The sequence below is a fragment of the Pseudopipra pipra genome, chromosome 14 (genome assembly GCF_036250125.1).
Source record: "Pseudopipra pipra isolate bDixPip1 chromosome 14, bDixPip1.hap1, whole genome shotgun sequence".
Taxonomy (NCBI): domain Eukaryota; kingdom Metazoa; phylum Chordata; class Aves; order Passeriformes; family Pipridae; genus Pseudopipra; species Pseudopipra pipra.
The window spans coordinates 13,916,066-13,939,309 of NC_087562.1; the positions used below are offsets into that span (position 1 = coordinate 13,916,066).

At 41.0% G+C, this 23,244-nt stretch overlaps 1 protein-coding gene across 1 annotated transcript in view; it reads left to right on the forward strand.

Moving 5' to 3' along the window:
- The first annotated feature begins 219 nt into the window (after nt 1–219).
- Nucleotides 220–23,244, forward strand: part of SLC6A2 (solute carrier family 6 member 2) — a 66,323-nt gene continuing 43,298 nt past the window's right edge. Inside the window, 3 exon segments of the mRNA XM_064671187.1 lie at nt 220–515; nt 517–841; nt 21,578–21,709. Of these exon segments, the coding sequence (XP_064527257.1) occupies nt 396–515; nt 517–841; nt 21,578–21,709 (577 nt within the window). The 5' untranslated portion in view covers nt 220–395.

Below are 23,244 nucleotides of genomic sequence, written 5' to 3' on the forward strand. Positions count from 1 at the left end.
CTGCACCCTACCGCGTTCTGATACCAAAAGCCAAATTCTACTGTTTAGCTAAAGCCACTCTAGCGGACAGGGCAGAGCCGCTGTAGCGTAGCTCAGCCGCCAAAGGAGGGAAGCGGGCGATCCAAACAGGCTCTACCTGTTGCCTGCTAGCGGCACTTCCAGCTTGCCTGCCCGGGGATGCGTGTTTCGGCTGGCGGGAAGGAGCCACTCCGCAGTCAGCGGCAGGACGAACCCGAACCGTCCAGCTCGGGGGGAACCGCCGGCCGGTGCGGGGTCGGGAGCTGCCGGTGCCGCCCCAGGTGCGGGCGCGGCTCCGCCGCTCCCCGGCGGAGGAAGGGCGCGGGCAGCCCCGCTCCCCGGGGGCGCCCCGGTCCCCCCTCTCCCGCCTCATTTGCATGGCTCTTATTACGGCCGTGCCTCGCTCCCGCCGCGCTGACACCGCCGGGCTGAGCGCGGAGTCGCCTCCAGCGGGAAGGCACTTCCGTTATCTGCGCGCCCGCGCCCCCTCCTCAGCCCCGCTCTCTCTCTCCCTGGATGTTTAAGGCGAGGATGAACAAACAGGTCCAGCCCGAGCGCAAAGTGTCGGTGGTGGCCCCCTTGCCGGACCGCGCGGGGCCGCCGCCCCCGAAGAAGGACGTGGAGCTGATCCTGGTGAAGGAGCACAACGGGGTGCAGTACACCAGCAGCAGCCTCCTGCCCGCCGCCCCCGCGCCGCGCTACGGCGCCCAGGACAGGGAGACCTGGGGCAAGAAAATCGACTTCCTCCTCTCCGTCATCGGCTTCGCCGTGGACCTGGCCAACGTCTGGCGATTCCCATACCTCTGCTACAAAAATGGAGGGGGTAAGAGCACCGCTTGCGAGGTCTTCTTTTCCCCCGTCCCCCATACCCCGCCACGCCGCACCGCCGCAAGGGCAGCATCCCCCTCTCTTCTTCCCGGAGTTTCTGGGAGAAAGCCGAGGCTCACACCCCGCGGTGCCCGGGCGCGGTGCCGGAGGGCGAAGGGAGGAGCGGCGGCACTGCCCCGGCGCTCCCCCGCTCCTCCCTTCGCCTCCCGGCCGGCGGGGACCCGCCGCGGCCCCGGGAGCGCTCGGGGCGCCGCTCCCGCCGCGCCGCTCGACCCCCCCACTCGCGGGAAGGATTGCTCGCACACCCCTCGAAGTTTAACTTAGTTTCGGGCACGGGCGTATTTCCCTTCTGGTGCCTCTTCAGCCTGTTAACACTTTTTTTTTTTTTTCGTTCGCAAAAAATAGCACCAAAAGGGGAAAGAAAAAAAAAAAACTAAAAAGAAAACCCAAACCAAAAACACTCAAGCAGAAAAACAGCATCTAGAAGAGCTAGCGCCGGACCACTGAAAGGTTTTGTGGGGGTAGTTTTAACGTGGAATCGGGATTTCTGCCCTCCGTTCTGCAGCGTGGGTGTTCTCCCCCTCTCCCAAGTAGATAGGAGACTTGTTACAAACAAAACCTCACCTCCTGCACAGTTTGGCCATGACAACAACACAAAAAATTACACGCAACAACTACGGTTGGCTCAGATTGTCTTCAGTAAGACCTTAACTCATCAGCCCCTTTCATCTCCCTGAAATACACTGTGTTGTCAGTGATGACTCCAGACTGTGATGGAGTAACACCATCTGCAAGCCGGGCAGGTGCCTGGGGTGCTTTCAAATCACACATAGACACAAGAACAGACCCTGCCTGGCAGATGGAGGACTGTTTGTGTGAACGGTGAATGATGCAGATAGAAGAACTGATAGATAGAAAGCACGTTTTGTGAGATAGTTATGTATGTATATAGTGATAACGTGGTTGCCTGGTGATAAAGGCTAATGGGTCACTTGTGGCATAAAATACTTGCTTCCTGTGAAAATAGGAATGCAGGATGGATGGGAAAATCCCTACCAAATAACATGGAATTATCCTTAACAGGTTACTAGTGCTACTGAAACACTCAGTCAAGTTTGGAACCTCCAAAACTTCTGAAAGGAGTCAGAAAATCTCTCTGCTCACCACCCAGACAGGCTGAAGAAAGTAGTTAGTAGAGAAAAATAACCTCCATCCTTATTTCGTTATGTCCAAAAATAGTTCTAGCCACTCACACTGTAGCAGCACAATGCATCATGAACCCAGCAGGCTTCCACGGTGTCAGGTGCAGGTGTGGCAGCAGCATCATTCATACCACTCAGTATATATGCACCATTTCCAGATCTCCAGGTCATCTGGCAATTTTTAGGAAAACAGATATATTCCCCTATCTCACATTGCCCAAGGTGACACCCAGAGTGCCTGACCTCTTTTCTGTTGTCTCTTGGGTCACTAAGTTTCTTAACCTGCTTCCTTTATAATTTATTGCCAGCTCAGGCTCAGGAAGTAACAGTCTGCAAGTCCCTTGCATTTTGTTTGGTCGCTGTGTATTATTCTGTGTCATTTCAGCTAGAGAAACCTGAGTTTTCCTTAGCGTCTTCTGATTCAAATACTTCCAAAGGGCAGTGGAGAGAAAGCTGATACAGCTACAAGAGGTACCTTTCAGTGAAAAGTTTGCACCAATTCTTCAATATCAAAGTAAAATCAGACCCTTACAAGCAAAGGTAGAGAGGCCCTGTGCTATCAGAGTCTATAGAATGACTGAGAACTGTTTACAGCTACAGAGACCAAACACTGTGGTGTCTTAGAAATTTTCCATCCGTTGCCTCTCATGTTGGACATACACATCAGTTGTGGTTAATAGAACTCTTGTAGGATATTCAGGCTCTAAAAGTACTTCACTGAATTTCAAGCCAACTCAGTCCCCTTCTTTCTTTCAAACTGGGTTTGGGAACTTGTTTGCTTTATGAGTAAATTTTCCTTCAAGACCATAGATCATCAGGCAATGATATCACTGGATTATTTTGATATCTTTCCAGTCATAAATGACTAATATTCTTAGATAGATAGATATAAACACACATTTATTTATTTATTTATTTTCCCCCACAATACTATTGCAGGAGGGAACCTTTCTAGCACTAGCCTCAACTTTTGCTGCCTCAAAAGGATAATACAATGGGTTCCATGTAATTGCTATGTATCCCCATACTGAAGATGTAATAAAGGTACATGGATATAGACATGGAGAAAATTTAATTTCATTGTCTTTGTAGTTTTTCTGGACTGTTAAGTAAACTAAAAGGATAAATTCAGAAGGTGTTTCTGTACTTGTATAGCATGTTCCAGACTTACCCTTAAAAAAAAATTACAAGATGGTCATAATAGGATTACAGTTTGTCTTTTGATATTTATAAGACACTACTAGATACAGGAAAAACCAACACAACAGATTAAACTTGAATTGGATGGTATGTATAAAGTAAATCAGTGGAAGGTAAAGGGTTTCCTTTCCTCTTCCTCCCTCAGTTTCTTTTTATTCTGAAAGCCTCAGCAATTACTCAGCCTCAGGGATTTAACTAGAGCTGACTTCAGACAGTCAATTGCGGGTTATGAACTTGTATATCTTCAACAGATTGATACAAAATAGGCAGTGAAATGGAAGTGTGTTGCAATGCCCTAAATCCCAGATCAGCATAGGTTGTGCTATCTAACAAAAAGAAATTCTGTAACCCTACCAAAAGCTACACTCACAGGGGTTCTACAGATGTTCCTAGAAGTCAAAAACCAATGTCAAACACATGGAAGTGGTGGAAAATGGCATCTCCCTTTACATATGAAAAAATGAGGTGGGTGACATATGGACTGCTATGTTCCTAAGGTTGGCTGTGATTAATTTAAGATGCCTGCAGACACATTAAGGGCCTTTCCATGCTTATAAAAATAGGTGACTCTCAATAAGGCATGAGAACTTACAAGAACTCAGAAGGAAGTATAAATACACACTGTATTCCCTCATTCAAAGTTGAAGTTTACAAGGACATGGATACATTTACACCCTGGTTTTTTTTACTAGGCAAGTCCTTGAGTTTCTTTCTTTAGCAAACTCTAGGGAAAGTTCCTAGAAAAAAACCAGACATAGAGGCTTTTGGGTTAGATCTGGAAGTTCCACTTATTCAAAAAAGTTTACTTCAGTGAGTTTCACACCCCCCAGTGGCTGCTATACAGACCTTTTGTGTTAGATAACTTTGCAGACAGCACTGTCAACAAAAAGAAACATTTATATTTTAAAAAGCTTCCAGTAACAAAAAGCTGGAGAGTAAGAAGCATCCAGCAGAATTAAAACACTGAATGAATAGCCAGAAACATCTGTGTTTTGGGAGTAGCCTGCTGAGAGACCCCAATGGGACTTCTGCACAAGGATAGATGGCAGAATGTAACCCTTCTGTGAACAACTGGAATTTTTGGAATCATTCTTCTGTTATTAAAAAAAAATCCCCAATCTCTAGTAAGATCTAAAAAGCATTTAATTTTTTATCTCTCTTACCTACTTTCATGGGACTTGCCTGCCTTACAAGGGCAGAGATAGATCTAGTGGCTGTATTGTAATATGAAACAGGCACAGAAACCTTACAGGACAGTTTAATATGAACAGACTGGATGAGATCTTGCACTCACCAACTTCTTGGAAGAAGGATAAGTCCACTATGTGCTCTAAAGTATTTATCAGGTGACAGGGAGGCTCTGTAGAGATGGGAAAAATCTGCAAGCTCCCATTAAGCAGATCAGACAACACTCCAAAAGAGGGAATTCTCAAGCATCACCTTGTCAGTCTGGCTGATCAACAAACACCATGACTTACATGTATTGGACTACTTCTCACAGCACCAAGGAAAAGCACTGTTGGCAGCAAATCGAATACTTTTTGGACAGTGCATTTGTGAGAGTTTCAAGGAGCAGGGCACATCACTGGAGAAATCATCAACTATGGTCATTTCTACTGGCTAGGCTCACAGCTGCTGTACCCTCGTTATAACTCATTTCTGGCAAAAGCACATTTTTCTTTTTTTTCTAAAAAAAAAAAGAGACTCCTTAGCTGTATAACTCTCTCTGTAAGTGAGAGTTATTTCAACATCAATATATTAAAAAGAATGCTTTATAACACATCCAACCTTTTAATTGCTCCCTGACTATGTAAGAGGCTATGGTGAATTAAAGAATAGGACTACTATTAAAGCTACAGTCTCATCAAATTAGGGAAAGATTTAACCTGATATTTGGATTACATCTTAAATTTTACTGATGCCAAATGAAGTTGAGTAATGCCTACTATTATTAACTGATGTGCTCACACTGGGGGAGGACGATGCTCAGTCTTAGTTAACAAAGCTATTGTAGTTTTTGTACAAGATACTTTCAGTACTAATGTTCATTTTTGTTTCCTTTTCCTGCATAGTCATAGGCAAAATTGATATTTCCCACTTAAATTTGAGGAAAAAGAATTTACCAACATAAAGTACTTTTTTGTGAGCCAAAGGATTTGCAAGGTCAGTGATGTTCAGACTACTCATTAGGAAGCATGTAATTGTTGGATTAGTCACTGGAGACTTACTGTATCATAAGAATCAGATTAAGTTTTTAATGAATTTAAGAATAGCTACAGATAAATATTTTAACAGTATTCTAGCTATCATAATACACACTTTTAATCTCCTCTGCAGCATTATTTTTAAGTGTTTTTAGACAACGGTATTTCCAGAAGAAAATGTTTGCTATTGTTTGCCAACAATCAATACACTTCAGAAGTATCTTACAATGTATTCTGATGATCCCTTTCCTATTCACATGTTCATAAACTGTAATGCAGGACTGAACAATCCACAGCAGATATCAAAGGCAGCATAAAAACAAATTTGAATATTCCCAAACAGGGCCAGCACAAAGTCAGGAGCCAAGAGCTGTTATGCATTGAGAACGATATCAGTGAAGCCATCACCTCCCACAGAGGTGGGACCCTGGTTACTGCACTGCTTCACCAAAAGCTGTGGTGCTGACCAGAGCACCTTGTCTTTCTATTGCATTCTGCCTCCTCAGTTTTGCCAAGTGTCTGCCACCAAATTTAACCATTATTTTGGGAAAGAAAATAACCTGGCACTTTGCAGTTTGAAGGTGGATGACCTTTTCCTTGTAATATCGGAGTTTATATTCCAAAATAGCATTGATGATGATAATAATAATAAATCAACTTTGAAGTAATCTCACTGCAAAGCCTACGCCAAGAGTTTGACTCATCAGTCAATCAAAGCTTAGATGCAAATCTAGAGATCTTGATTTCCTAATAAGAGGGTTTCAATTCCCATTAGCACATCAAACCAGTGACCTCGATAGGTTAAACTGTTATGCTGATCTCCTCAGAGTGGCCATGAGCTCTGGGTTCCCAGGCATCCTGTGACACTGTGGACAATGCTCAGTTGTGTGGGGCGGCAGTACCTCCTTCCCCAGGGCCAGATTCAGTGGCCAGTTCACACTTGCCCTCTTCCCTTTCCCACTTCATCTATCCTCTTTCCTTTCCTTGATCAGCCACTAATCACCTGGTGCACACAAAGCACAGACTCACCAAGGCTCATCAGCACTGAGTTCACATGCCAGTTGTCAGCTGCTTCTCTGAAATTCCCTGTTCTGCTCTATGTGTCTTATTGGTTCCACCAAATAAATCTTTAAAACAGTAATGTCTGCAGGTTTATAAGCTACTGCGTCACACACCAACTACATATGAAACATAAAGGATAGCTGAGAAGGAAGAACTGAATCTTTCTCTCCCAAATCTTTCATCAATTCTGAAATTCTTCTTTCTGACTCTGAGGTATGATACCATGAAATAGTGGATAATTGTCACACCGTATAGACTATCAGCTAAATACCTGGCTGAGCAGAAGTTATGTGTCCCTGAACAATTCTAGCAGCCTTATATTGACAATTTTACAAAGGTTCTAGAGATAACCAGCATAGAAAGGTTCTAGACAAGATGTTACACCTTAAGATGACCGTCCTGTGATTGAGGCAGGGCAAATATTCAGAACTGATCTAAGGGATGCTTGTTTTCCAGCTTTCCTGTCAATAAAAGAGCTGATGTGATCCAAATGAGCTGTTCTGACAAAAGCAAAGATACCTCTTCCTAAGTACAGTGGATGCACATTTTAATTACCACTTGAAGCACTTTTTTCTAAACTAAAAGGCAGAAAAGACATTAAACAGTGAACCTAAGCCTGTTGTTTGGAAATTTAAAATCTCTGCTAACGGTCTTCCCATCCTCCTCCTCCCTCCCTAACCCCTCTTCACTCCTGTATGCCCTTCTCAATTCTTTAGAGGAACTGAAATATCCCTAGAAAGCCATTCCTGCACAAGTAAATTTTGAAAGTCCCATTAGGAAGCCTTCAATGCTCACATTAACTCCTATTAAAACAAATACAGGAATTTCTTACGGTTTGGCTAGGGGTCCTGGTTTTGGATACTCATTCAAGCTAAAATAGCAGGCACTTAAGTTTCATGTGCTTCTAGTCTGCTTTCTCACTCACATCTTCTTAAGCTCTTTATTAAATTTGCTGGGAGCATGGAAAATAGAAAGGCCGCATTAGCAGTGTAGCAGCCAACAGTTCCTCTTTACTAAAGAAACCAAAATATCTCTAAAGAGACTGAGACATGGTCTACAGGGGTTTGGGGCAGAATTTCCCTTTCATCTTTTGGCAAAATACCACAAATCTGTCTGTCAGTTTAGTGAATATGTGAATACAGCTCCAGCAGTCTAAAGATGTTATTTTCAAGGCCAATACTTCCTCCCCATAGTTAGAACAGAAATATGAAATATGAAACAGAATGTTAATACAACTATTTACACGTAAGATCAGAGGGAACATACAGCTTTAGTGAGTGTTTAGATATGCTGTGAGGGAAACGATGATTAAAACCACTCCATAAATTACTGAACTTCTTGCTGTGAATTAAAATGGAAATGAATGACTTAAAGAATTTTGAGCAATTCTGAGGAGCAACATCAAATAGCTCATGCCTTCATTTTTCCTATGTCTAATGGCAAGCAAATCAGCAACTCCCAGTTGTAAAGTCTTTGTCCCAGGTTAACCAATTGATTAAATAGTTAAGAACTGTAGTATGAGTGTCTGATATCAATTTGCCATGTAAACTCCATAGCATTTACATGCATTGTCATTATTAGATGTAGTTATTAGATGATGTTGTACCTCACTGCTCTGAGCAGTACTACAAAATAATAAACCATAACAAAATAAATTCTGTACTTGGAGACATACTTATATTAAAATATTGTAATTCAGAAGGTGGGAGACAAATTTGAATGGTGTGTCTTTGTAAAACATTTCCAGGTCTTTCACTACTACCTCACTCTTAGTACTTTCCATTGTCTATGTACATGCAGAATCATAGAATGATTTGGGTTGGAAGGGACCTTGAAGGTGCCTAGGTCCAAGCACCTAGGTCCCTGGAATCTCACAACTGAATCTCAGCTTCTTGACTTGGAATGTGACAACAAGAAAAAAATATTACTGCTGTTGTTATTATTATTATCATCATTAAAGTTGTAAAAGAAATAAGTTGTATTCAAGACAAGTCCACAGGAACATTACACTGATTATAGACTTTCAGTTTTCCTTCCTCAGGGCATTTGAAGACAAAGGATTCGTGTTAGTAGCCTATTACCCATGTCTTGACAACCTGTAATTCCTTTCTCCAACTATAATCCCTTTATCTTCCCTTTCCTTCTCTCTGCCTTCAAGTTAAGTCTTGAACCTTTGATGGCAAGATTTCATCCTGATTGTGCAGATCTGATATACTGGTGCCAAGTCAGAATAGTTTCAGAGGAAGACTTTAGAAAGTCAAATTTTGAATGTCATAAAGATGGATATCTGAGTCCTTCAGCAAATCAGCACCAGAAGTGCCTGGATCCTCAGTACTGCTGAATAATCCCCATTCTCTGGAGACATAACTGTAGCATAATTCAGCATCTTAACTTCTATATAGATTCCACATACTTAATTTTAAAGGTTTTGAAACCTTTAATCGATAAAAAGGGGAAAGGAGATGGGAGGAATGGAAGGGAAACAGTTAAGTTCCTTGCCTTGCAACATATTCTTCAAGAAAACCATAGGAAGGAACCTCTTAACTACTTGTCAAAGCTATCCTTTGTTTTATTCCTTCTCCTTTCCCCTATTCTATATCTAAACAAGTTTTGCAATCTCTCCTGAAGCATGACAAAGGTGACAGCACAGTACAGCACTGTGGGAACCAGGGTCTTCCATTCAGAAGCACAAACTGTCAGCAGGGAGGTCTGGCTATGTAAGCCACAGACTTCTTCACACTCACAGTCATCCAAAGCACACTACCAACTTTCCAGTGCATGGAATTCCGTGATAACATATTACTAAACAAAACTGAGGCAGGATTGGGCAGGCAGTTATCTGTTGCCAGTCCATAAATGTTTTTTTACGACGAGTGTTCTGATTGCTGGTATGTAGTAAGACGAGTTGCCCTTATTATACAATAACTCTTTTTATAGAAGATGGTAATTTTTCTAGTTCTCCTACTCCTTAAGGCTTTAGGAACACAACCACTCACTTCCAAAAGCACAAGTGATTGCAGCAGCTGTGCTCTTAATGTAGGTATTAACTGGTTTCTATTGTTTGGCTTTTATAATTGTCTAAGAATATATGTTAATTTAAGTGTCCAAAATAGGATTTGACACTCCCAGACCAGTGGTGTTAGACTACACAAACATAAAGCCTTTCTTGGAATGCTTTGTTATAATGCTGCTTTCCTAGAACAAACCCAGCATTGGAAGAACAGTACTGGTTTGATCTCACCCCTCTGAAGGACACAGGAGTTGTGATTTCAACAGCAGAAGGGTATTACTGCTTTACAGCCTTTATTTCAGAGCTGGAGAAAATTATTGCATGATTTCCAAGCACTGGGTGCCACATCTTGCTAGTCTGAGAAACAGCATTTGTGTCGCTGATGTAGAGGACGGATTGTGGCTGGGCAATTGCACAGAATTCATCTTTACTGAAGATGGCAGAACTGTGGGAATGAGCTGATTTTCTGGCCCATAGGCAGCATGGAAGAATGCACCCTCTCTGCCTGCCTCCCTGACCATCCAAACAAGCCGTTTCCTTGGGCCCTGTGCACATACTGAAAAAAGCAGCTGAGAATTGCGCGTCTTATTTTTTGCTAGCTATTTTTAATTTATTCTGCACCTCCTGAACTGTGTGAGTGTGTACAGCACTCTTCAGTGATTTAAATTTCTCTTTCTCCCTTTCTCTTCTGTAATGAAAGACCTCCTGCAATGTCTATCCTGAAGCATGCCAAAGGTGACAGCTAGTCACTTGCCCTTAAGAGCCGTATCTCAGGGAAAAAGAAGGATGCTAATTCTAGTCAAATTCCAGTTAAATAAAAAAAAGGGGAAGAAGCTGGACTTTTTCTGGCACACCACTCTACCGAGTAGAATAACGGAAAACGTTTTTCCGACCACAAGGTGGAGCAGTAGATCCTTATAGATCTTGGGAGATCCTAACCTGATATTTAATGTCACAGCAACCTACTGCATTTATAGAAAAAGAATCTCTGGAGGACCTGACAGGGTGGCTCATGACTCTTAAATACAGAGCTGTCCCTTAATAGCAATGATAATTCCCAAAGAGACCCTTCTTGCATTTCCTGATTCATTTCATCTAATAGGATATTACAGGAGTGGCACTTTTTAGTGGTGCCTAATTCACACCAAGGACCTCACTTGTCAGCATGGCCCCAATGACAGCAAGGAGACAATCCAGTGATAACAAGGTGTTACCCCCTGAACACTCCTTTTTTAAAATGAGTGCAACATTAAAATGGCAATATGTTCTCTTCCCCCAAGGAATGATACAGGTGGTATCATTTCCAGCAGGTCTCAGCATCTTTTCTTCTTGGCAGAGGCATCATTATTTCACAACATAATAATTTCACAATTAAGTATATTGGGCTTACTATGATATTAGAAAGTTCAATGCCAAATGTTACCAAAACATCAAGTTCATAGCTTAGAAGCTACTCAAAAATATCTTTGCTATGTGACTGTTCATCAGAATGCAGGACTGTGTCTGTCTACTGGTGGCCAGTAACACTGATGCTAGAAGAAAGCTCAGGAGCTTGTGCCCTCAGCTGAGGGGTGATTACAGCTGTACACAGACATCTTCTTTCTACAGTTTATCACAAAACTAAGGAATAGCTCGTGCTGTGCTTTGTCTCCTTTCTAAAGAGAAATGCAGATGTGTCAATGAGATTATGAGGCTGGTGTTGGTGAGATCAAAGACAGTCCAGGACTTTATTTTGGGGAAGAGTTTGATCATTTGCTCCTTGTCTGCAGTTTGTTTCTCATTTATGTATGGCTCTACAGCCTTAGTTAAAATCAATAGATTTGTAAACCACATGGGAGAAATCCTGACCCAGCTGAAGTCAATGGGTGATTTTTTTCCATTGACGTCACCAGAGCCAGGATTTAAACCCAAATAACAGACGTCTCTCTTTTAAGGACTCCTAAGTAGACAGAATTTCCAGACTAAGAATTATGTGAGAAGAAAAACAGAGTAAAGTAATAAAAAAACTGTTCAGACTAAACTGATATAGAAGACTTCCAGTGAGGAATAACTGATCTTCACTCGGTACAATAGCTCAGTACTTTCCCTGATAAGCAAACTGTCAGGATTACATAGATGATGGTCATTATTACACAAAATGGATTTACTCTGTGAGAGTTAGACTGTGACCTCAGCATTCTCCTATGTCGGGCTCAAGCAATAAAAGAAAGTACTATTTTAAGAAGTGCCTTTTACTCTCATAGTTTCATAGGGAGAAGTGATTAGGCAAGACTCTTTCTAGCTTTCAAGGCTAAAGAGAAAACCTGGGAAAATACAAAGCAAATTCAAGACTAAAAACCAGCAGGTAAATAAAAGGATTGGACTAGAAGATCATACATTTTAAAGTATTCTGGGGCCTATTCCATAGGTTTTGAACTTTTGCAATTGGTGGTTGTAGGAGTACACCTGGCATCAGTTACTCTTTCTTGACTCTACTCTAAAAGAAAGACAGAAAACAGTTACCAGGCTATTCCTAAACAGCCAGTTAATCCTTCATGGTCTCATACAGAGGCTGATGACAAAGTCACTGTCTCTAACTTTGAAGTAAGAGATTTGGAGATCTTCAAGATCGCCTACATTTTTCTAAATACTGTTTTACAGACATGATGTATTATGTGTTTAAAGCTGTTTAGAAATACAAAAAAGTATTACTGTGTGACAAGTTGCAAACACCAAGCTCAGCCACACTGATTTATCATAAGGTCTGAGTAATCAGTGAACAAAGTTGCCCAGCAATCTGCCCTAGCAAAAGCTTGCACTGGGATGAAGCAAGAAGGATTTTGCTTCAAATTGTTAATAGCTCTGCTTCATCTTGGCAGTGAGCTGTGATGGGCCCTGAGGTCGTTTTCACATTCTTCCATAGCATTTCAAGCTAGGAGGCCCTGTGCAGAATGGCAGTGATAAAGCATGTACTGGACAGCTTGGACTGAGGGGAAAATTTACTTCGTTGCTTGAAGCCTATTAGGAAAATAGCCCTCTAAGAGCAAACATAGAGCTCAAGTTTCAGACTTAAATAAAAACTCTTGTCTGATTAATTCCCACAGAAGAGGAAGAGTAATTGGAGGACAGAAAATGAAGGAAGGGTGTTGCTAGCCAGTACAGGTAGGTTGATGCAGCACTGTTACGGTTTCATACTGGTCCAGAAGAGACTCAGTTTGCCCTTTCTAGCAAAAGAATATCAAGAGAAGTAGTTCTTACAATCCTCCTGCTGCAGGGATGCTACTGAGAAGTTTTACTTTGTGCTCTCAATGCCCAAATTCTCAGAGACCCCACCTGATGGCTCTGCAGTGCACAGAGTATTATCAGCACTACCCTATGCCAAATACAGACTTTTTCCAAATGGAAAGGTTTTCTATGAAGAATCCTGGAGTCCTGTGACAGTTTTTGTGAAATTCTTGTGTTCAGTGCCAATAGAAAGGTACAAAGTAAAGAAGCCACAGCCATTTGGAAGCTACCCTTACCCAGCCCTTCCAAAATATTAGCACAATCCAACAGCAACTATAATCTTTGATAAGAATACAGGATTTTGCCTTTTTATGATAGTACAGAAAGTATTACACCACTACAAATAAATCTCTAAAAAAGCCTGGAAGGAAAAGGAATGTTTTGCTTTAGTCATTGAGTCCAAAAATTGAAGTTACAATTTAGAATTGGATTAATCACTAAATGGTAAGGGAAGTTTTAAGTGTACCACAGATCATTATACTTGATTCTTCTCTAGCAGAATTTCAAGGCATTTACCTCCTATTGGTTTGCACATTAATCCTCTTGAAAGCTGCTTGGCACTTGTCTAGAGCTGATTTAAGATGTCTTGGGCACTTTGTTTTACCCTGGCATGGTTATGAATCTCATACTGCCTAAAATGGGTACTGTATCCTCCCCAGAGGGTGCTTAACTTGGGGGCTGTTTTTTACTTTGACAACCTGCAAATTAAAAGCAGTGTTTAAGAGAAACACCCTCCATCTGAGGTTGTGTTGTGAACCAGAAATTGCCCTGTTACGTGTACAGAACAAAGCACGTTTCACACCCCTTGCCTTGCTGTGTCCATGAGCTACTCCTGTGGCTCTGATTAGCTCTGCCAGGGCAGTCACATCCCCTTGAATTAGGCACCCAACACAAGGGGCATAACTGGGAGGTGAATCCCCCCTGTACAACCTGTACAACACACACAGGACAGCGAGCAGCTCCCACAGGGGCAGTCCTGAGAATGTTAGAGTAGAAAGGCCAAAGCAAGGACTAATACTGGCCTAAATGAGGAGCTGAAATCCAGAGGATTCATCCCAGGCTCTTTCCTAATAAGGTGGAAGAACATCTCAGATATATAAACTTAACATTCCTAAAGCATCAAGTGGGCAGCTCAGAAAGTGGGTACCACGACTTAATGTAAGTACCAAAAGTGCCTACGTAGCTCTTCGACCTGCCAACACATGAAAATGCTACACCAAGAACTGCCTGCAAGGTGGCAATTTCAGACAGAAAAGCAGGTATCGCTATTAATTACACTGTAATTAATTAGTTTAGTTCGCTCATTCTCTACAGATTATAAAAAAAAGGCTGAAACACTTGATTACAGCACTTAAGCATCTTCTCAGGAGGGAAATAAAAAGAATTTCAGGGTATTCTAATTCATCAGGGAAATCACTGCCACAAATCAAATGTCATATATCTTCAAATTAGAAATAATGAATTTTTTAAATTATGTTTTATAGCAGCAAAGTCGTTAACCTATGAAACAAAATAAAAAAAAAAAGCTAAAGGATTTGAAAGGATTTGTCTTGTATCTTCAAGTCAGCTTTGTATTTTTTTTCTGTCTGAAACCCTGGTGTATATTAGAAAATTAGGAAATTACATCAAAGTATCTAACAAGCCATCTGGTGTCAAAATCAGATTGATCCATGAATTTTGAAAGCATTCATTTTAGTTTACAGCTGACTGAGGGGAAAAAAAAAAAAACAACAAAAAAAACCAAATGCACAAATGAACATACAAGTTCTCTAAGAGAGAGAAAACTGCAACTAACAATCTGTATCTGAACCAAAGTAAAACTGTAGTTGCCAAATCTCCCCGGCACCCGGCACGGACTTCCCTACATTTAAGAGGCAGCTAAAGCAGATGAAGTAATATTTCATTTCATGTACATGACTATATTCTGTATATCACAGAAAACTACCTTTTCAGTACATACAATTTAAGGAAAATTTATCACCTGAGGTTATGTTATTATGGATCTGGTGCTGGAATGCAGAAAAACCTGCTTATCTTGATCCACAATCTCACAGAAAACACCTTCTAATGTCTTCGTTGAAAAATATTTTTAGCCATGGATGTTCTGCCACCAATAAATCAGGGTACATTTTGACAGACACTTGCTTTTTGTACATTTGAAGTACAGCCTACACCTTACATGGGTGGTTTTGTTGATATGCAATTGCAGGTGAATATATCCTTGTGTCACCCCTAAATTGCAAGATTGGGGGAAAAAAAGCCACGAATAGAACATTCCTATTAATAAAATTATAGAATAGTATTATTTCCTCTTAATTTAACATCTCTTAAGCTTCCAGTCAGTCATGTGTATTGTGAAGCAGGAACATTCTCCAGCAAGGCACCTGCACACTGACCCAGCAGTCCAGTGCTACTCGTCTCCTCTGGCTGGGACCTTCTGAAGAGCTTGTGAACTAGAAGGTTTGCTGTTTTGTTCCCAACAGCGTTATCTGTTCCAGAAAAGAATGCTACCACTCCTACAACTCCTGTCCTATTGAATATTAGCAATAGGGATGTCATAAATAACAAAGTAGTCTACAAGCTGACTCCACAGTCCAGCTCACTTACTCTCCCATTTCTTTTTTAAACCAGCCAGATTTAAACCAGTTAAAAAAGAAAAAGACACAAAATCAAGAAGATGGATTTGGGCAGGAATATTAATAGCTAGGCTGTCACATTGTTACAAACTCCAAGTTATTTACTTAACAAACTACAGATAAAACTCATTTATTTACAAACAAAGGGGCCAGCTCCAATAGTATCTCTGCAATAAAGGCAGGATTTTAAAACAAAAGCTGTCACTGCGACCTGGAAAGCAAATTTTTGGACTTTCTCTGGTCACACACATGGTAGGTGATGGGACTTGTTCTTTTCCTAAGCTAGCTGCAGTAAGAATGTTGTTGTGAAGGTCAGCAGCAGGAACCCCCTCCAAAGCTCCAGGGCTCCCACTGCCACACTGTCCACCTGGGATCAACCCAACTTATATTCTCTCAAACCTACCATGTCTCTTTATTTATTCTTTAATTTCCTATCAAACAACACAGGCCAGGGTTCTGTTCTTGTAGGTGCCTGCAATTATCTTTAAGCTACACACTGCTGTAAATGTGATCATGTCATTAATTTACATAAATAGGACCTTGGCCAATGACTTGGGTGTTATTTATGAATGAATCATGCTGCTCTGAGTGGCTGGGTATATTTAACTCTCATTAATTTGTTCAGAATAGCTACTAATGGGTTTCTTGAGCTCATGACTCTTGTAACAAAAGCCAAAGAGATGACTGGGTTTCCATGGGGAGGGCTTGGGTAACCCTTTCTGTTACTACCCAGTGACCAGCTTATAAGTACACTGAGCTTCAAGTCACTTCAAGTGATTTTGAGGCAGTAGCAGGTTAATGGCTCAAGACAAAAAATGCAGGCTTCACTTGGCCTCAGCCAACAGCACTGAACCATTTCTGGAAACTATTTGTTTTCACTTTCTTTTGAGTGAAAGGAACGCTGTTAAAATTGCAATTCTGAAAAAACTGAAGGCTCTGAGCCCAAGTTGAGAGTAGTAATAAAAATAGGTTCAAATCTAGCAGCAATTTGTTGGAGGGAGTAGATAAATATAAAGTCTTCAAAAGAAACATGCCACTCACCATGGTATAGCTCCACTGGTTTTACGATTCAGAAATACTTTCCATGAAAAAAGGTTGCATGCTTGGAAGATTTTATTGTGTACTTGGAGAATTTTATATGTGTAAAGTGCTGCTGAAATTTTTATAGTATGTCACGCAATCTGTTTTGCAGAAAAATGTTATTTTTGACAACTATAATCTATTGCTGGCTGGGCTCAACATCATCATCGAGCTGCTGTTAACATCATCAGCTTGTCTTTGACCTGGGGTTACACATCATGTATCTCTGTCTTCTCTTTGCTCTGCCACACAAACTCTTACTGCTTTTAACCTCAGGTCAGTAAGGTCTTAAGACGTTTCACCCCTTCTTCCCAGGCATTAGCAGCAGGCTCAGAGGTGCCCTTGGGGGCTGTGCAAGCTTGGTGGCCCGTCTGCTGAAGAGCCAGAACAACGTTCATGTGCTAAGAAATGCCTTGCTTTCTAAATACCTAGTTTTCTACCCATGGGGGTCTCGTACAATCTCGATTCTAAGATCTCTGCTTCAGGGACTTCGTTTTTCATTCACAAGACTCTACACAGATTACAATTTCCACCCATTTTCCTTGTTGTCTAAGCAAACAAACTGCTATCAATGTACTACTACTATCAACTGTTTGTTGATATTGTTTGAAGTACTATTTATTCTGTATGAAAAAAAAAACCCAAACCAACAAGCACTGTTGATCAGATAGAGATATTAGCTTGTATTTCAATTCACCAATTGGGAGATCTCTGTTTTTAGATTTTTTCTGCACAAATACTGGAAACTCTCGTTTCGGAAAATATACTGCAATATTTGCTCCAAGTTTGTTGTTTTAGCAGGCAACCCTGCCAGTATAACATTTTGACCAGAAATAACCATGGTAACAAATGCAGAAGGCTAATGAGCACAAAAAGTTCAAAGTTGTTTCAACTACCCCTGTCCTGGCCTACTTCTTGTCTGTGCGTCAAAAATCCTTTTAGGATAACCACAGCTGTTTAAATTATCTTTTTTTTCAACCATTAGTAAATTAATGCTTCTTTTTTTTTTTTTGGTATTTAAAAGTGAGATGAGACCTCCTAGTAGGATTGAGAGGAGCATTTTGAGCTTTTTTTTCTCACCCCTTAGAATGCTGGGAATGCTGAGGTACAAAGAGAGGAAACACTCCATGTGGATTCTGGTATACCACAATGAAGAAGTTGTTTTGGCACTGAAAACAGGAATGCAAAGCCTGTCTTGTATTTTGTCCTTCATTAATTAAATGCAATAGTTTTTAAAAAAAATTCTGCCTAAGTTTCCACTTGAAGTTTCACACAGATGGTTCTTGTAGAAGCTGAGGGCTTGACCTAACCTAGTTTTGCATAAGACACAAGGCTGTCTTAGCTCCATGTTTACACTGGTATTTTAAAGGGACATATATGGATCTTGTGAAATCTGTTAAGAGAGAAACATAGCAGTTCACAACAGTCTAAGGCTCTTTGGAGATGCTTGTGACTCAGCAGCAAGTCAAGTATGGCCCTTGTGCCAGGGCTGTATTACAGATGTTAATTACTTCAGATTTTTAGTCGTAAAAGGAAATTAGGGACCATTAGGGATTGCTGAAACTAGTGTTGCCTGGTGGGATGCAGCTGTGTGCTCAGCCCCAACCCATCACACCGTGGGGGAGTGGAATCCCCTTGAGTGCTATCAGCGTGTTACTGCCAAAGCAGCAATCCCACAGATTGTGTTCCCTCAGCTCTCTGAGGTAGGTAGATCTTGGCAAGCTAGTCTGATGTCTTAGCCAAACTGTGCTTCCCAAGAGTTCAGCTGTCTGGCCTATACAAATCTGACTTTGGGTTCATGCAATTAAAACACAGCAGTCTCTGTGGCTGGTGGCACAGGCAGGAGTGACACAGGTGACATCACATCACGTCTCCCTTCATAGGCAGGGTAGGCATTAACAGCAAGGTTGCTCCTGCAGAGAAGTCTGGTATGATACTCAAATTCACACGAGTGGACCTAAAGCAAGAGGCCCCCCCAGGGTGCTGGTTTGGCTCCTCCCTGGTCCACAAGATGTTCACACCTCCAGGACAGGAAGTCTCCTTCCAAACAACACCTTTCGTTCACAAGACACTGTACCAGAGCAGCCCTAGGATGGAGCCCCTGTACAGTCACAGAGTGACAGCTCTCACACAGATGCTGCTTACAAGCACTGGCAGACCATTCTATTTTGTGGAAATTTGAATGATACTTTGACCATCATTTTTCTTTGAAGGGGCCATAATCTCGGAAAGAGTCGAGTGAACACCATGAAATTTGATTCTGGATATTGGCAAGGAAGATAAGAGCAAATATAAAGATGCTTACAAAAATACTTGATTTTTTCGTATTTTTTACCTAATCAGAAGCTGCTAAACAAGAAGTTTCCAGAAGGCTCCAAAACATTAAGTCAAACTAATGTGACTAAGCACCCTTACTTTGGTATTTATCTCAATTTCAAAATACTTCAATCATTTAGTACCTGAAAAGTAACCCAGCTATGAAACCCTGCCATACTGTATAAGTGCTCTTTGATGAAAATTACACCACACCTTATTAATCCCTTGCGGGGGTAGGGCGGGGGAAGGAAAAAAAAAGGAAAGAATACTCCTTTAACTAAAGCCTGGAATGACTCGCAGCCAAATAGATGACGCTTAAGCAAGTATGCCTAAGTACAGTACACTTCACAGTTCATCTTGCTATTAGTCATACTTAAAAACCACGTATTTTAAACTAGCATTTAATAGGTATGTCCACTATGCATCTCCTGGATTAATCTTCTCAATTAGATGTCCCTGAATAGGCATTGTGTTTTCCACAGTCTCATGACACGAATCAAACAACACTCGGTGCAAACTCCATACCTCCCAAAAACAATCTGAGTTCGTGAGTCAGCTCCCCACACTGTGGCACTGTCGAAGGAAGACAAGGACTGCACTTGGAAGGCTCACTTACAGGAAATCTGACAGTAAAAGCACCTAAAATAGTTTTTTCCAGATTCTAGATATAGCGAAAGCAATATGTAGTATCCCAGACTGATTTTGCTGAGTGTGTTTCAACACTGAAACCTACAGAGCTCAGAGCTGCAGGGTATCAGGTGTTTGTGGAATACAAATGTTTTTTCTATACAATATTCAAACATACAACAGTTCAACATGACAATCATAGAAAGCAGCTTACAAACAACACTAAAATATTATTAAAACATGTACTGCTGCTACTGTAGTAGCTTATGCAAATGCAGGCTGCATTTATATTATACTCCATACAAACATCATGAATAGGAAGAATCTTGCCCCCCAAGGGGTACAACCAATATATTTCAGTTTTAGCACACATTCTCAAAGCTTTAAGCTATTCTTTCTTTCTGTTGATATACCTTGTCTCTGTTTCGTTGCAAGATTTTAACTTTCAAATGACTAAACTTATGACTGAATGCTGAATACATTGTCCTTACCATTATGTTACAGCACGTTACTTTTAGAAGTAGATTGGTGGAATGACTAAGAGAGCGGTTTGTTTTTCCACTCTTATTCTCCAGTATATACTCAAAATTCCCTTTCTAAACAGTCATGTTAGGCAGCTTACACCAGTAATATCTGTGAAAAGCAAACACGAAAGGTAAAGGAACAACTATTCAGACTTTTAAAAGCACAACAGTAGTTTCAGAAATACTTTTTAAATATGCAATTCATTCTGCTTACTCGTGTGTTTCAGAAAGCTGCAGTGATGCTTTCAGCTTTTTACCTTCTCTAAGTTTATAAATTTAGAAGCAATGCAAACTTACTTTTTGCAAAGGAAGTTTTCAGATTACTAGACCAGCACAACAGTTTTTAAAGGTTTGCAGAAGTTTCTACCACTTGCTACAGGGAAAAGCAGACAAGCTGCTGGGTTATTTTTTCTTTTGCTGAAAAATTGAACCATGATTTTCACTATCTGTTTTCCTTTTCATACATAACTCCTAAGGACAGCAGTCAATTATTCAGGATAAGTAATCATTCTGTCAGCAAATAATGGTTTTAATGTTTTGTAATGTTTTTAATAGAGGCAAATTTTACATTAATTAAACTGTTCTTGACCAAGTAAGCTATGCAGTAAAATAAAAGCTACACTTTGCAGGTCCCACAAAACAGAGAACTGACAGAGCACCCAGTTATTAAACATGACACCAGCTATAATTGTTTTATAATATCACACGTAGCCATGCGCCGGGGAAATCTTTCTGTCACCTGGATCATATAAAATAGCCAAGAAGTTTTCAGATGGTTTCTACATTAGATGATGCTTTTCTATTTCATGCTACAGTAGCATTGATTTTTCCAGAGGTGACAGATTTTTGGTGACAGTCCAAACTCACAGGAGAACCCTCAGCCCAGTGATGTGTTCCAGGAAGGTGCAAGCAGCCCTGGCACTGCCCTGCTGCAATATAAAGATGCTGTGCTTGGGCCTAGCAGTGGAACCCACTGCATCCTCCATATTAATGACCATGAGCCATTGGAAAGGAAGGGTTGTCTGACCCATTTTGTAAGAATAAAGGAATTTAATACAGCAAAAACCAAAATATGCCATGGAAGTCCAAATTCCATATGATTGACTAGTAGTGATTAATTTTAAAGCCAGAGATTCCTGCAGACACCTCACACAATATGATTTAAGCTGCACTTGCAGGAACTCACATTTTTCTTCTCTGTTGCTGGCTCCATACCCCATTTTGAACTTTTTTTACTACACTAAAAAAACTTAAAATTTTTCATGATCCCTTTCCCTTTAAGCTGTGCAAGTGTGTTCAGCATCATTTTTTCTTTTGTTAGGGACTAGTTCTCAGGGACACTTTATTCCCCTTTAAAGACAAAAAGCAGAGGGGAAACATTAGGGGGAAATAGGAGCTTTGGCCCACAGCTTCTTTTAGGGGTTCTGTCTCTGAGACCTTAAAAAAATACAGGAAAGGGACAAGAAAATATGGGTTCTTCCTTCCTGATATTTGCTTTCTACTTCCCGAAGGCAATGGCTTTGTCTTTAGCCAGTAAATGTAAGCAGCAGAGAAAGCAAAATGTAATCAATACAAAGATTACAGTGTCTACTTAATGTCTTTCCAGGTGCTTTTCTTATTCCCTATATCCTCTTCTTAATCATTGCGGGAATGCCCCTGTTCTATATGGAATTAGCACTGGGACAATATAACCGAGAAGGGGCTGCCACTGTCTGGAAAATCTGTCCAGTTTTCAAAGGTAAGTGTCCCTCAGCACCGTGAGGGTGCCACACACCTGTGATCACAAACAAAGTAAAGGTCTCTCAGCTTTCACAGACAAAATTGTACTTGGTGACCCTTCCCCAATCCATGAAGTTAGAAGTCTTTTTGTTATCACAGATGAAGCACAAAATGGGAAAAGCCACAGAAATCATCTTCAGGGTGACACCTGGCTGAGTGCAACAGAGAGCCACGAGCAGGAGCAGTTCAGCCCTGTCCTCCCTTTCCCCTGCACACTGGGGAGTGGGAGGAACTGAAGATCTCTGGGTGGAGGGAGGGGTTTGGCAGTGCAAACATTGGAAATACCGAATCCCATGGGGGTCAGTTCAGCCCTGTCTTCCCCATCGACTAAGATAACCACTGCTCCAATCAGGGATCATGGAGAATTCTCTGCAGAAGTCAGCACACCACAGAGGCTACAACACTACAACGTGAAGGCTGTAGTTCAGCCACTAGATTTGTAACATCACACGAGTTCTCTGTGGTGTCTCTGTGCCTCAGTTTTCCTGCCTATGAAATGGCAGCAGTGATTCTGACAGACTTTGTTAAGTGGTTTTCAAATCTAGCAGTGAAAAGCACTCAGTAAAATCTGAACATTACTATTGAGTGTTTTCCACTAGGATTAACTCTCCAGCATTGCTGAATAAAAGGCTGTGGAGTGTTGTTTGTGCACTGAGATAAATCACTCTGCAAGTTAAAAATAGCCAAGTTAGGTGTTTGGATGCTGATCAGGGTGTTTGGCATTGATCAGGGATAAAGGGATCTCCCTGTGTGAAAGAAGCCATAGGTGTTCTGTACATGAAACAAGTGTTTGTTAAGGAGCCTCAAGAATTTTCTTAACCATTGCTTACCAACAAAAAAATGTAAGTTTCCTTATATCTATACCAGATTGTATCTAAAATTTTATACAAAAGCCTTTTCAACACAGAGGTACCTGAAATGAAACCAGTTAAGCTCAGCTCATCTTAGAACCTTAAAATTCTGATCATGTCCCTCCTGTGACTGACAAAAGCTGAGGAGCTTAACAATAGCAATCCAAACTTGAGGGATCTGCTGCTTGGATATAGGTTACACTGAGTAAATGTTAGTCTTCTTTCTCAAAATACAGCTTTCCTCTTCAAGCAATCTAGTGTCACAGAATAGGAAAAGTGAAGGTTTTCTTTCTTACCAGTCAAACTCAAAACACACAGCAAAATCAGAGACATAACAAAAAAATAAATTAGCAAGCTAATAAAATAGGTGCCCCAAAATTTTAAAATTAATTCATATAGATTTACCTAACCCTTATATAATCCCATCATGGGAAAAAAAAAATCATCTCAGCACCCAGGAACCTGAAGAGCCTTTGTATGACAATGAGGATTTTGAAGACTGAACTGCAAAAATGAGACCTTCAGGGTCTCAAAGTGTTTGAGCCAAATACCACTGTGCTCAGAGGTACTCTATGTGTTGACTTCAGGATTGAAAAGATTATGAGAAAAGAAAATAGAACTTATTTCATGTATAGTCTCGTTG